This window comes from Cygnus olor, chromosome 5 (assembly GCF_009769625.2).
Source record: "Cygnus olor isolate bCygOlo1 chromosome 5, bCygOlo1.pri.v2, whole genome shotgun sequence".
Taxonomy (NCBI): domain Eukaryota; kingdom Metazoa; phylum Chordata; class Aves; order Anseriformes; family Anatidae; genus Cygnus; species Cygnus olor.
Genome location: NC_049173.1, coordinates 4,497,329 through 4,513,082, shown reverse-complemented (window position 1 = coordinate 4,513,082; position 15,754 = coordinate 4,497,329). Strand labels below are relative to the sequence as shown.

Genomic DNA, 15,754 nt, shown 5'->3' with positions numbered 1-15,754 from the left:
TGGTGTGGAAGACTAAATGCTAGCATACAAAAACACAGAGGAAAGGAGGAAAACGTTTCTGTATGTCTTAATATTATAAAATTCAGACAAAAGACTCACTGTGATGACCAGCATCAAAAGTAACCCACAAAGCCCACCCCAAGTTCATTTCAGTCATCCTGCAAGTTTTGTGGGTTTGTAGTCATTCACTGTCCTATTCAGCATTTCCTCCAAACCTGCTCTGGTAGAAAATTAAGAAACTAAAGTTTGGATATATGAAGTAGTACCATCGAATGTGAACACTAGAGAAATCCTACCTAAAGAAATCCAACCGTTATTGTTGAAGATTTTTTGACCATTCGTGCACTTTATTGGCATTTGTGCAACGGATAAAAGAACTTTTGCTTTAGTAACATTCGCCACCACTCTCAAACCTCAAGCTGAAAACTATACCCTTCCCTCACTTTTTCATAACCACATCATCTCCTTAATTACCTCCTCTGGAATTCTGGACTCTGAAGGAGGCTGCATGCTAAACAGATGCACAGACAGAATGCTGCGAAGGGAAGAGCTTCAAAGAGAGGTCGGGTGTTTATCTGCGCAATCAGCTTACGTCCCTCCATCCAGTGAGACTCCAAGCAAGACGAGGTGGAGACCCGGTTGTGGGGAAAAGGCTCCCAGGCTCCACGGTTCAGCAAAGGACTAAAGGTCAGCCTTCACCAGGTGCTGCATCTAGACACAAACAGGAACATCTAGGACTGAACGTGAGCCAGAAGCATGCCCAGATGGTCAGGAAGGCCAGTGGCCTTGGACATCAGAAAGAATTTCTTCATGGAAAAAGCAGTCAAGCACAAGAACAGGCTGCCCAGGGTAGCGGTGAAGTCCCCATCCCTGGAGGCACCGAATAGATGTGGGGACGTGGCACTGAGATGCGGGGACAGGGCTTAGTGATGGGACTTGGTTGGTCAGGTAGGCTGTTAGACTTGGTGATCTTGAAGGTCTTTGCCAGCCTAAATGACTCTAGGATTCTGTATTTTGGCAAATGTTATATTACAATGGTACCATGTGACTGAGGCCAATCCTGGGAGCTGAACCATTCTGAAGGCACAGAGTCTACAATGGTCTTAATACAGCTATGAGAATATCACACAAATCAATATCACAAAACCTTTGGATATTTATGGGGAGTGTCTGGTCCTACGAATTTACTCTTGGCGATGAGAAAGCATCATACCTCATTCAAGAATGCGTGCAACTTATGAGGACAGGGAGGGAAAAGGTGGAGTAAACTCTAGATTCAGCTGAAAATAAGTCTGAGAAACAGCAGCTTTTTAGGAAAAGCACTGTCTTGGGAAAGGGACAGAAGCTCTTATCCCTAGATGCTGTAACCCCCACCCCAAAACCAGCTTCTATGGAGAATCCCTCAAAGAGATGGAGTAAAGCAAGCTGCAGCAGGTTCAGAAACAAGGTGAGCATCGGGGATGTTAACATGCAAGTTCTGGTCCCATGAAGTCCTGATCCCCATAAGTGTGAACCTACAAAAGAAGGCATCTCCGCAGTTAAACTTAACTGAATTTGAGATTAACCGGCAATAAAAACAGAAGTTTGCCCTGCTGCAGAGCACGCATAAAACCTGGTCTTTATCACCAGGAGGAGTTTAGTGTTCTTTTCACATTCCCCTGCTCTTGAGGGCATCCTTAACTGAAGCTGAGTGTTCCTGTTTCAGACACAAGAGCTATTCAAACTGCAAACTGGGAACGCTTTGTCATCTAATCATCCCATCAGCTGAGAGGTCTTAGAGGAGAAACAATTCTGCAGCCGAGGAACCAGAGTACCTTTGGTCACATGGGAGCCACGTCAAAAATAAGTAAATCAAGGCTATGTTTGTTTCTTCTTTCCCTGTCCTGGATGAGAGCAGAAGGGGAAGAAAAACATCTCAGTATCTTAAACCTAGAAAACAGGAACAATTCCCAGGGAAATCTCGTTCCCAGAGCTAACATCCAAGGCAGAGAGCAGCACCTCAGAAGAAGTCCAGCCCAAGACAGATCACTAAGACACTGGTCCCATTCCACGAGCAGCCAGAGAAATGCCAGGCCAGTAATCAGAGTGAGAGTTTTAGGGGAGGAAATGTAAATCCGACTTCAGTGCACCAAATCCAGTTTCTCCGCTTGACAGGGAGCGATACCTCTCCTTGCTTGCCAATATCAAAAAGCTGAGGAGAGATCATCCATCACTCCCTGACTGTGGTGAGCTCGGTGGAGGAGAGAGAACTCAGAACTCGCACTGATAGATAGTTGGAGGAAAACTGAGTACTGCGGAACCGAGCAAGTTGGCAGTGCTGGGCCTATAATTAGCTTCCTCGAGTCAGAGCGATAGGCATCTGCTGTTACTGAATTAGAAGGCCAAAGTATATATTACCACACACATTATCTCACAGCAGGCATCTGCAGAGTCCTGAAGTTCCTGAAGTACTGGCAGAATCACTACGGACAGGAGACATATGCAGAATTTAAAGGCGAGTCTGTACACAACACACACAGTCTCATGAAGAGGTCACGTAAGTACGAGGTATGGTGTGGAACCAATGGCTGGACAAGCTGGTTTCTACAGAAGGCCACCTCATGGGATGATCCAAAAAAAGACAGTGACCTTGTGGAAGTAAATCCTTAGTTCTAAGGAATTCTGAGTTGCTCCTATGACCTCCAAACACTGATTATTTTTGTTAACACTGAAGAGCTTGGAGGGTTCAGTGAATGAAGCATTATCGTAAGAGCTTTGCTATGGCTACATCCCTTCCAAAGTGATCATCCTGATAAAGTACTCCCCATTTTCTAAAAATCTTTGTGACATCTTTGTTGTTGAGTAGAAACGAAACTGCAGAACCCCAAAACGAGGCAGTCCTACATCTAAAATAAAGCAAAAACACTTCTCAGAGACCTACAAACAGCAGAAACAGGAATCTCATAGCCTCGAAATTCAGTCACCCCTCTAGCACTTGTAGTGAACAGATGAAATTAATTGCTCCTTTTACAGATGTTGTAAGACACCCCCCAAAAAGAAACTTGGATTTTGTTCTTTCCATCAACAAAACCTCAAAGCACTCTGGAAAATAACTATTTTCTAATTTGTAAAACAGGAATAGCAGCGCTTTGTTTCTTTGAAAAGTTTCTGTTGGCCCATGAGGCTTCAATCGCTTCCTGTGTTTTCCAAATAATTGCTCCTCTCAACAAACCCTTAAAACACAGGAGTCTCATCTACTGTTTGATGCAGTTCCAGCTCCTCTGCTCCAGGACAGCTGCTCCGTACTGCTGTGACTGAGTACGTGCTACCTCATTTTTCCAAAATACAGCGCTTTACCCATTTAAGGCAATTTCCCTGAGACACCACAGTTTGGGTTACCAGAAAAAAACCACATCCATTATTGGCTGCGTGCTCCTCTTTTCACCGCTTCTTCTTCTGAACACGAAACCACCTATGCACATATCAGCAACAAACGCTCCAGGAACCTTCAATTTCCCTGAAAGATGGTAATACAAGAACAGTATGCAGACGGCCGTATGCTTCTTCACAGCGCCAGAACATCTGCCTTAGCTCTGCGGTACACATCTCAGGCGAGGACAGGCTCTCTGCGTAACGCACGCCATAAATCCACATTCTGCACAGCCTAGAATCCAACCGTCTCTCTCCCTGCGGGTGCTTTGCAGTTCAAACCTAACGTGTAAGCCGCACTTCAGGTCTGTGTAAAGTCCCCCCACGACAGAGGTGAGGAAGCATGTTTCCAAAACAGAAGCTGGGAATTCCTGTAGTATAGATGCTCCCAGTCCCAGATGCTGCTAGCAGTTGTATACAGGCACCAGGTTGTTCGTAATCGTGCTGCAGCACAGCCAAACCAAACCCTAGAACACAACAGCAGGTTGTCACTGCCTGTGGCACTCCGGGGAGGTTCTCGCTTTGTAGTGCCAACGTGCGATGATGTGTTCTCTCCTACAGAAAGCTCAAGGAGCAGCACACCACCACACAGACTCATTTGATCACAACCCTGACTCGGGTTCTCTCTCAACCTTTCAGAAGCTAAGACTAGCCCATGCACCTCTAAGACCAGATCCATTCCAGGCAATTAAGAGCACGAATAAAGGAAGCGTGTAACAGGACAGCTTCACCACTACACTAGATGGCCCAAACTTTCCACTCTGAATCGGGGACAGGGGTGTTTACGTGCTGGGGTGTGGACGGACTTGCAGAACCCACTCAAACTGGAAGAAGTTAGTTTCAACCAAGTCATGCTATCTGAAGCTAAAGTAGTGAAATTATCATCTTTCAGTAAAATAAGTGGCTCTGCTGCCAGAAGCACAGATCCTAGTGGTAGCTTTTCCAGTGGCTAGAGCAGCTGAAGACCTTGCCCCGACTGGCAGCAGCGGTTTGCAGCATCTGATCTCCCACTGCAGCTTTAAGCTCACCTGGGATGCACAGCCTCCAGCTCACCCAGCTATCCTGTTCCATGAGGCTGAACTCCCCCGGGTTATTTCTGACGGGGTAAGGGAAGCTGTGACCTGATTGTGCTGTGGCAGGATACAGCCTGGCTCCCTGTGGAAAATGAAATGGGAGTGCCTGGGGGGAAACACAATGCACAGCACACCTTCAGCACTTCCTTCTTCCACTTCCAAAAGGACGCTCGAATTCAAGAAGAATCTCCTCTAAATCTTCTTGATTTATAGCAGATGTAGTTTAAACAGTTTACAAGGAAAGCATTTTCTGATCTTTTGTCTACCCTCTGAAGGGAGAGCATGAAAAACAAAAACAACGTTAAGTCATAAAAAAAGTAATTGTAGTCCTCAGCAATTTTAATTCCCCTTCCTTCACTAAGCATCTGGTTTATGTTAGGAAACATTGTAAAGTGATTTTCCAAAACCTTTGACATGCATTCGGTTCAATAGGTCCCAAAAGCCTAGGAAGGAGAGCATCAAACAAAGTACGTTATTTATTAAACCGTACTAATGAAACGGGTCTAACCATTTTCTTCTGCTTACCCATGCCCTACTGTTTTCCAGAGCAAAGGGGTAGGGACTGCACATGCTAGGATGATGCTCATTTAGTAGGAAAGGACACTCAACACTAAGGAAACCCTTATTCAAGCACATGAGCCAGGAAAAAACTGCCTCTGCACAACTCTGGACTTTCAAGACACGTGATTAAGTTACTTCAGAACAAGTTAGTGCTCCATGAATTGATTACACCAAAAATAAGCCCAAGAGGAAAGAGACAAGCCACTGACACATAGTGCCCCCTTTACAGCAGCCAAGCTTTACAGCTCTCATCCCGAAGCAGCACCAAAAGCTGCAAGCTCCAAAAGGATCAGGGGCCTTTTTGCTCAGAATTCACAAAGTACATCAAAGCACTAGCAATAAGCTGCATTAGATAACTAACCACAAGAATCCAACGCGTTCCTTTTCTCCAGTCACTCAAAGCACACACTGCAGCTCTCTCCCCTGACCTGATAATTACTCGTATGGCTGCATTTTGTTCTTTTCCAGTAGCAGCATGAAACTTGATGTGAGCTGCAGGAACCCAGCCAGTGACTATACAAGCTGCTGTTGTGATAGCACAAGGCAGAAGCCAGCTCGGCAGGTAATTGGACTTGAAGTCAGAAAGATCTTTCCCAGTCAGCTTGAAACGCTAATTTCATAGGGGAAAAATACATTGTCTTTATCTACCACAGGTTACCAAAGGAAAACTTTTATCCCAAGGCAGACAAAAAAATACCAAGTCATACCTCCACAAAAAGGATATTAAAGGTAGATTTATTTTTTATTTTGTACTCTGCAGCAATTCAAAGGACATTTGCAATCTGCTATCAAGTCAGCATTAATATCTAACAAGAAAGTTTGGGTATCAAAACACAGCAACCCATTGTTAGAAAGGAGTACTTGTGGTACTTGCTGGTTATATTTTCCTGCCCATTGAGTAAAATGCACTGGAAGGTCTCACGTAGCAAGTACGCTACTACTGTAGTTATAGTTAATTCCTATATACTGCTACAATAGAATTCATTCATGCTTCCCGAGTAATCCTAGGGAAACCTGGAGGGCTAATGTCAACCACTTAACTCCCGTGCACAGTTCATGTCTCCAAAAGGCATACTTTGAGTAACTCGAGCGCATGAAGCGCTTCATTTTTCTAACCTACACACCCATGAAAGCGGTTCCAAAGCATTAGAAACCCATAAAGAAACCTAAAGGCAGAAATAACTAGTCGTGGGCAATGACATCACTTGGGTGTTCGGTATTGCCAGTAACCGCACTGCTGGTGCCCGGTGCCAGCAGCCCGTACCCAGGCAGAACTGGAGGAGTCATCTCCCACCGTGCCAGGAGAAGAACTGCAGGTAGCAGCAGCCAACAAGGAGCTCGTGTTGGCTGTGATGAGGAGGAAAGAGTTGCTTGCACAGGGGGAAAGCATTAACCTGACAGCCCGCTGAACCAACAGATTGGATGTGTATGGGAAGATGCACATCTCTGCTTGGCAGAAAACGGGATCAGGGTCTTATTTAGACAGGGCGTATTAGTCACCCACTTAAGATCTGTAAGACAGACATACCGTCCTCAAACATTGTTCTAAGCTGGTTTTGTTTTCAGCCAGACACCTCTTTCCCCTCTTTCCTTGCCAGACATACATACTTATATACCCCAGATGAAAAATAACACCCACCCACAAAACAAAGAAAAAACACAAGAAACCCAGAAAATTCTATTTTAACATCTCATCCTTCCCAGGTCATTATAGTGAGGGGGGATGTAACTTTTCATGAAGTTCCACAGTCACTGGAAAATTTCTGCCTAAGTAAAGCCTGTAACCCTATCACACACCAGCAGACCCAGATCTGAGTTCCATGGCTTTAACTATTACATATGAAAGCAACAGTTAAACTCAACCAAATAAAAAAAAAAAACTTTTAACAAAATTAAAGGCTTTTTGTTTGGTTGAGTTTATTCACTGTTGCTTTCACAAGCTTGACAATAAAACCCAGCAATTCTAACTATGCCATGATGAGCTATGGACAAACTCGCACCTAAGATTTGAGTAGTCACAGAAGGTTTTCATGGCTCGTACGATCTTACCTGGTGACAGACTTCCTCTTCATCAGGAGATTCAAGCCAATGCAAGTAATGGCCTCTCCTGTTCTACATTCAAGTTTTAAGAAGAGTGAGGATACACTGTTTTGTGACTTGATGATTTTGATACAGTCATATACCACAAGCCGGAGACAGCCTAAGAGTTTTCTTGCAATACAACCAATTTTGGCCCTGCTGGAATAGCCTGTATCCAACAAATGGCCTGAGCTTTGGGAAAGAATGACACCAGAAAATTCCCTGAATGGTGCCTAAGCACAGAGTTAATAAAATAGTTTCTGAAGTATGTAACATTGAAAATACGTATGCATACGTTTTCAGTACTCTGAAAAAAAAACTTGTGACTTATCACCCCATGTAATAAGTCCCAGAATATATTGCTTTCCCCCAGAATATATCCATACATCTTCAGAAATCCTCAGAAGGCCACACAACTCCAAATTATCTTTTTCAGCACCTCCAGAAGGCAGAGTGGCAAAAAACAAGCACTCCAGGGGAAAAAACAAAAAGGCACTGATTCATATGCAATTATCCCAGCTAAATTTACTGTTGAAACCATTGCTATTCCAGCTGTCCTTGACACCTGCATAGCAGGGACAACGGAACATGACAAGTACGCTCTTATGATCTATTGCAGTTTTCAAGCTGACATGCTAACTTAAAATTGGTGACAGTCAACAGTTCTTGAGCTGCTGCATTAACAGAATTAGCACAAAACCAGCTAGGCAGAGCATTCAAGGATCCATGCCACAGCAATGACAAAACAGATGGAGACAGAGCTTCATCCACCACCAAAAAAGTATCAGTAGCCCAGGAATAACGTGTTTCTTTCTACTCAAAGATTCAGTTCACGCAGTGACAAACAAGCAAAGTAAAACGGAGAACTCATATCTGAAAAGTTACAAGGGAGCATGTAAAGGAGGAAACTTGTAATATCCTGTGCAGTACATGTTCCCACTGTTTTTTCTTCTTCCCTAAACAAGAATTAAACTGAAAGATTGAGAGCAGAACAAAGATTTTTTTTTAAGGTCAAGTTGCACATTATTTTCCAAGAACAAAGCATCTCACTGTCTATTCTGTAATTCCCTGCATTTCTGGAATCATTTACAGAAGTTGTGTGCAGAAGCCATTCCTGGAAAAACAGATTTAGACTCTGGTGTCTAGGATGTCAGAAAAGCCTAAGAAAAAGTGTTTTAAAATGTAAACGTCATTTCTGTGCATCTGAAAGAGCACTAACTGAAATCCACTGCATCACTGTGCTGGCACACACCCACCAGCCTTGCCCCAGACAACAGTATAAATACACAAAAGCTCTTTTATAAGGGTTCAGATAAAGTGCAAAAGAATACATTCAACCTGACATAGCCACCTGAATCCAGATCCTCGAAGGAAACACTTCAATGTCTCAGGCCCTATGCTATCTTTATAAGGACATTAATTTGTACAGCACATATTTTATCTGCACTACAATAACACAGCAGATGTACATTAACCAGATACCTTGTGGTATCTGTCAGGTGTTTAAATATTTTGAAAATCAAATGCCAAAATACTATCTGAAGTCCAAATGCTTAAGATTATCCAGTGCAAGTATGTGTACACTTCCATCAACTATGTGAAACGTGTTTTTTTAAATTTATTAAATTTTAAGAAACAAACCAGGGTTGCCAACATACACACAGATAATACAGGCCTATTTCGAAAGTTGATTTCATCAGGAAGATTTAACTCACCAATACTTTTATTTTAAGAATATGAATGCTGAAAAATATTTACACACACCCGAAAGACTACATATTCATCTACACCATGCAAGCCCTGTAAAGTCTTGAAAAAAACCTGATATGGTACATTTTGACATGCTTGGGTGGGCGCTATGCGTGGTATGTCTTATGAAAGAAAACAACATACACTATGCATTAAACAATACTCTTCTCTTAACCACGTTAGAGAGCACACTTAAGAGATCAGAGTATGGTGTCCCTCTCCCCAGTACATATTTTGGGGAAGTGATGTATACCTTGCATAAGCCATCCATTTTTGTGAGGGTCACCAGAGGACTGACCTATGGTTTGACCAGAACTCTACTTACTTTTTGCTTCTGGCAAAAATGGTTTGAGAGAGGTTAAGATGACTTTTTGCACCATGAAACGCATTCTACTAACAGAACTTTAACCAAGACAATTCTGTATGTTAATAAGTTACTATGTTAATATATTTACTGTAATGCTTTTCCTTCTTTCCCTACACTAGGCCTCAGGTGAAAATATACACAATATTATTAGCAACAAAAATGAACGGCCTATAGGGACCACTGAGTTTTTGTTTCATTTTTTGTTGTTGTTTTGTTTTTTGTATTTTGTTTAAAAACACTATTTGAGTTACCTTCCTGAAGAGGAAACACACACTAATCCTATACTCCAGTGAAAAAGAAATAAGTACTACTTGTGTTTGCATCACATGACTATTCTATGATTCGGATAAATCCATCAGCTTTCTGAACAAGGGCAGAAGGGTCAGATTAACTCATACCTGAGGTTAAGGACTATTTTAAATAAGTAACTGGATTAAAGATACACATCTCTACCAAGAAAATCCAGTGCAGACTTCATCAGAACAAGTATCTGACCACCACGGAATGAACCAACAGCAACCTAAATCAGGCAGCTATGATACATGAGTTGTTCTCAACCCAGGATCACTAGAAAAATAAAATATGTCTCACTGCTGCATACCTTGGATGCTTGAGGAGTAGAAATCACGTGAACAGTGCTGGGCTTAACTCCGTTTGCCTTAGGTCGCTTATAAAGGGCAAATCTGCTTTTCCTGCGTCCTCTGTCACCATTAGGGAGGGAGCCATTATACCTAGAATGAAACAAAAAGTTTGTCATTTAAATAAACATCATCAATTTAGAATACAGAAAAGGAAAGCAGTAATTTGGTCACAATATCCTGATAATTTCAAGGATGTGGTTATAAAACAAGTAACAGCCAGAGTAAGCTTTGCTTCCTAAATTACTATGGGCCTTCCAACATTCCTTTCCTGCCAATGGTTGAAGTTTTACTCATCGCTAATAAGGTCATCAACTACAAATGATAGTGAGCTGTTCAGCCACAGAAATAGTTCTTCACCTCTAGAATTAAAGGAATTTGGAAGAACAAGTTCTAAATCTTTTCTGCAATTTCATGACATGGGGAGTTTGAAAAACTGCTCTACCCTACCATTCCCTTCCCCACAGCTCACGTAAGAGGAGAGAAGACAAGTGGAAGAAAAGGAGTGATTGGAGGAAAAAACCCACACAATTTAGGGGCAATTCAAACTAAATGAAATGGAATTTTAGTCTAGCCACATAGGATTTTTTTAAATCTAATCATAAAGGTTTCATTTATTATTAACGAAGGAAGACATGAGTGTTATTAATTCATGTGACTATTTGAGGACTTGTTAATAACAGCCTTTATCAGGTGTAGCACAGTAGCCTTCACCAGTTCTTTCATCTCTCCCAGGACAGAGCCCCGACGGACAAGTTATTCAGAGAAGCATTAAGCCTCAAGGGGATAATTCCTTCCCCAGGGAAGGAACCAACCGAAGTTTCTTTGCAGTGCATAAGCACGGAAATCACATTTCCCCCTCCCCAAAGATCTAGGAAAGGTAAACGTTTCTCATCATAGCACCTTCACCTGTAACATCCCTGACAACTTGCAACTGATCTGTGAAGCTCTCTCAGGGCTTGGACTTACAGCACAGATGCCTCTGTCATACCTGATCTTCAGAGTTTTCAGACTTTTCCCTGAAGAACTACAGCTGCAATTCCGCTTCCAGATTTCAGTAGTCTTACTGGGAAGGTCTGTTCTATACTAGATAACATTTATTCTTCTCCTACAGCCTTTGAGATTAAAAGCTAACATCACAACAAAGAAAAGAATCTGGACAGGAAAAGGAAAAGGAAGATTTAAAGGTGACAGACTCCCTGAAAAGCAAAAGAGGTTAAAAAAAATTAGGAGAACTCATCTGTTTAAAGTTGCACTTTGAAGGAGTTCAGCTCTACATCCACCACACTATTTTCAGATTACAACAAGTTGTTTGTAGCCCCACAGGAGGCCAACAGTCACCCATTGCTCAGGTTGTACGAGAAATTCTTTGACAACTGCTGACTAGGAAAAAGCAATGCAGTAGCCCAAAATTATACTTTTCATATCATTACCATTTTGCATGCATACCTACCTAGTTTGTTCAACAAGAAAATGTTCTTAGAGATTTGAATCTTTTTGCAAAAAGAAAAGTACAGCGGATGAAACCAGGCAGTCTCGTTGCTGAAGCCCTGCAGCACTGCCCTGCAGAAGGCTACAGCCTCACACAGAAAAATAGTTTAAACTTCTCCTGAACAACATCTGAGTACCTGAGATCTGAGCTGCAGGACCACTGAAAGTTCATGAGCACAAATGAGAACAGATTGGAGATTACAGCCTCAAATTTAAGCTCTAGAACATAAGGACTTAAATATTCTAAAACATTTAAAACCAGACTTGAGGTTTGTTTAAATAAATATTTAAAAACATGATCCTATGACTCAACAAGAAGTTAAGAGTTTTTCAGCTGGGCTACAGCTGAACTTGTTCTCCCACTCTTATTTTCACAGGGAAGATTACTGTATCTGGAATATTAACAAAGATTCCCCCACACAGCAGAACACCAGGAGTAAATTACTTATTTCATGCCTATTCATATCAGAAAACTTGTTATTAACCCTACACACGCACTCAGTTAACACAGGTGATTCTCACCACAAAAGAGACCGCTTCATAGAAAAATACATTAACATGATCCACAGGCAACTCGAATACAAGCCCTCAAGACGTGAGTGATTTGATTCTGCAAATTGAATCTTTTCAGATACATACATGTGCTGTCTTTCAATGACGCTATTACCACAAACACGCCAGAAACTCTTACTGTAGGAGAGTTAAAGACAATATTCATCCTACCAGTATGTGTACCTGAAAACCCAAGAAACCAATAACTCCTGAAGAAATCGTATATAAATAGCACCATCAGTAGCTTTATATTCTGTAATTAAACATTTTTGTCCTCATAACTATTTAACAGCACCAAACTTAAGCAGTTTCAATGAAAGTTAAAACCAGGAGGGTAGGGTTATTTTTTTTCCCCCTCATATACACAAAGCAGTTATAACTGGAAAGGCTACTTGATTTCATTTCTGGTTTGTTTTTTTTTTTTTTTTTTTTTTTTTTTTTTGCGGAATTTAAACAAGGAAAGAAAGAAGCCACTCAAGGTTAAAAGGCCTTTTGGAAACTTCAAATAGGAAGGAAATGCAAGCAAAGTGAAAGTTTAATTCGCTCGTCCTGATTAGCACTGACAAGTTTTTCACAAAGGTTCTCTTTGTGCCAATTTCTAAATTTCCTTTGTGAAAAGGGCAGGAGGACTCAAGTAGTTTTTACTATTTGTTATGCTTTAATTATAGACTTCTAAGTTTAATTTTGATCCGACGCTGCTAAAAAGGAGATAGGACAATTACCGGCATACCTGTGTATTTCCCAGGAGAAAAAATTAGCATCAGAATTTGCCTCTTCCCCCTTCACAGCCAGCAGACGAGTTCATTTTTTCCAGGCCACGTTTCTCAAGCTGTGCACCACGGCCCAGCCCTCCCCACAGCGCTTGGGCCCCATCTTTCCCTGCCACCTCCTGAACAACCCCAGTGGCAAAAAAGCCACGAAAGAGTCACAAAGGAGCCAGTTTTAGGGCCACGGGATCTCCCCAGCTGCAGCAGGGCCTGCGTGCACCCACCCCGCTGGCCCAGGCTTGTCAGCCTTCTGAGCTGAGCTGCCGTGAGGGACATGGCGGCGTCCACGTGCAGCCAAAAAGCAAGCACTGTGTCCAGCTAGGGAAACTTGTACTGGGAGAAATCCACCTGCACAGAGGGTATCCTGCTCCCTCACGGGTCTGAGGGGTGCTCCTGAAGCCCTCCAGCTGCTCCCACACAGCAGGTGTAAGAACAGCTCCATGCTTCGTCCAAACACTCCTCAATCCCGGGACAGCTGGCGTTGTGAAACCTCGTGGGACAGCTCTCTGCTGATAGCCCTATTCCTTGCAAATAAGGGAGTGGTGCTGGCACGGGCTGCGGGCACCACCACTAACAAAGCCAGTTCCCTACAGATTTACATCAAACTGGGGAGGACTCTGCTATACAATGACATGCAAACTCCCGTCCCGTTTTTCCCAGGGCCGGGACACGCCACGAGGGCCTCCCCTCCGCTCTCCGGAGAGCAAGACCGCACACGCTATCTCCCACAGGCCAAGCACTGCGGCAAGTTCCTGTTTTCCACTAGCCTTGTAGCAACCTACTGGTCTACTTCAAAGATCATCAAGTTTGGAAATGCTCATGGGATGCTTATTCCACAAATTGTGTCTTGGGTCCCCGCACTCTCCTTTTCTCTTTTCCCCCTTCTCCTTTTAAAAGGAACTAGGCAAGACCCCTGTAATTCAGGGGAAGAGCTCTAGAAATCTTGACCTGCACCTAGAAAAGTTTGATTTCAACTCATGGAAGTCACCCCCAAGATGAGGGAGAACAGCTATTAGCTACCATACACAAAAGCTGCTGCTTGCAGCCAAGTTTTAAAATGCTAGGAAAATACAAACTATGATAAAACTTAAACATTTCTTCATACCTATGCAACTTACCTCCCAGGAGACTGACTACAAACAGGTCAGGTAGTAATTTTCACCGGTAATACTTCCACTGAGCAAACAGGAGCGACTTCACCTAGCTTTCCTCACTAACACCAAGGGCTCCAGTGCACACAAAATTTTTAGGGGCAAACTATCCCATTTCAGAGCCTCAGCTTCGAACAGCTTGACATGCTACCCAGAGCACGTCCTTGCTGCGGTAAACAACAAAGCCGCAAGAGTATTAGCAACAGCTTTCCTTGTGAAGTCAGGCTTGAGTGAATTTTTCCTTTTAAGTACATTCTGATGCCGTGTTTGGTATCATACAGCAGTAGATGCTCAGCACAGAGCAAAAAGTCAGTTTGGGCTTACACTTTTATTTTAAACCATCACTGAACTCGTGGGGGCCAACACCGCTGCCAAAAGCGGCAGTTCCACCCTTCATTTGCTATTTTGTTCCCATCTTCCCTCCCTGGTTCACATGAATTGGAAATAAAACCAGATTTATGCTTTAAATTTAGTTTTAAACCACATCAATACCTTGCTCCCCCGTTCACTGGGAGGCCACTGAAGCGAAAAAAAAGCACAAGGGGCAGCAGAAAGATTCCTTTGGCAGTGCTGTGAGCCTAGAGTTATGATGTCTACAACACTGTAAGTCTAAAGATACATTCACCTTGCCAATATCCAACTGTAGGACTTTTCACAACTGTAGGCTAGAGTCCTGACCAACTGGAAAGCCCTTTTCTGCTGAAGCATCCAACTTTTACTTTCTTGAACACAGATTAAAAGGAAAAAAAAAGTCCACATGCTAGTTTATAACAAAATGCAAACAAAGTTCCAATATATGGAATATCGACAGCAAAATATACGAACTTACATTTCCTTTTAGGTAATTCAACTGTTGATATTTCATTCTTTACACCACCCCTTTGTACCATACCGAACAATTCATTTTGTACACAGAACTACTGTACTGTTTCAGCATAGTAACTTGAATGGTTTGGGACTTTCTACTTTTTTCCTTCTAAAAATAATATTGATTGAAGTTTTGGCAGTGAATGCAGGACTGGTTCTTGATTAACAAACACTGTAGTGCTTCACAGATGACTGCCACAGATTACAAGAAAACCCTCTAACGCAGAAGTTCCTGGGAGGTGGGAAGGAGAGTACTATTGCCAACACCCCCCAAAAATAAGTCTACTTATTTCCAATCTGCAGAGGTAGCTCAAGGAGCCTAGACTGACCAAAAGGTTCTCTTTGGTGTTCCAGAGATGCACCCTTCCCTTCTCACCACGTGGACCTTTGGGAAAGCATACACCTGCTTGCTGGTCACAGAATGGCAGAAGATGGAGCTAGACAGAACTGCAGGATGTCACCCAGTCCATCCCCAACTTGAGGACTTGATCCAGTCCATCTACAACACTTCTGTTAACATTTCAGTTAATCTGGAAAGCCAGCCCTCTCCACCTTGCAAACAGTGTTCTGTGTGTCTTCAACAGATGTGTCCTAGGACTTCAACGTCTTCAGAGTTACAACTCTCCCCCATACATGCAACAAGGGAGATCCAAGCAAGCTTCTTGTTCTCCCTGCCAAATCCACCAAGGAACCTAAATAACCTGTTCTCTTTTCCATTTTACAGCAGGCTCGTGTGCTGGAAGACTCGATTCCCATCTGATTTTTCTCTCTCAAATAAAAGCTTCTAAGAAGTTACAGCACTAACTAAAGTAGCTTTAAGTTGAATTTGTTACTATTAACTATAGCATCAAGTAATCTATGGATAAGACAAGGGCTTCCATCCTTTGATTAACAAGAGCCACGGACCCAACACAAGGTTTAAGCAACCTCGGAGGAAGTCCTGAACGAAAGGCACATAGTTCCACCTCAGGCTCTGCTGGCTTAGACATCTCTACAGGCAGAAATGCTTCCTGATCACTCTACCAGCAGAGTAGCTTAATAAGGCAGCCTT

The 15,754-nt window shown here is 42.7% G+C and overlaps 1 protein-coding gene across 1 annotated transcript in view; it reads right to left on the bottom strand.

The window, feature by feature from the left end:
- The window catches only part of PELI2 (pellino E3 ubiquitin protein ligase family member 2), a 77,225-nt gene that overhangs the window by 42,545 nt on the left and 18,926 nt on the right, over window positions 1-15,754 (bottom strand). The window contains exon 2 of the mRNA XM_040558673.1: window positions 9,839-9,968. Within this exon, the coding sequence (XP_040414607.1) occupies window positions 9,839-9,968 (130 nt within the window). The remainder of the gene's footprint in view (window positions 1-9,838; window positions 9,969-15,754) is intronic.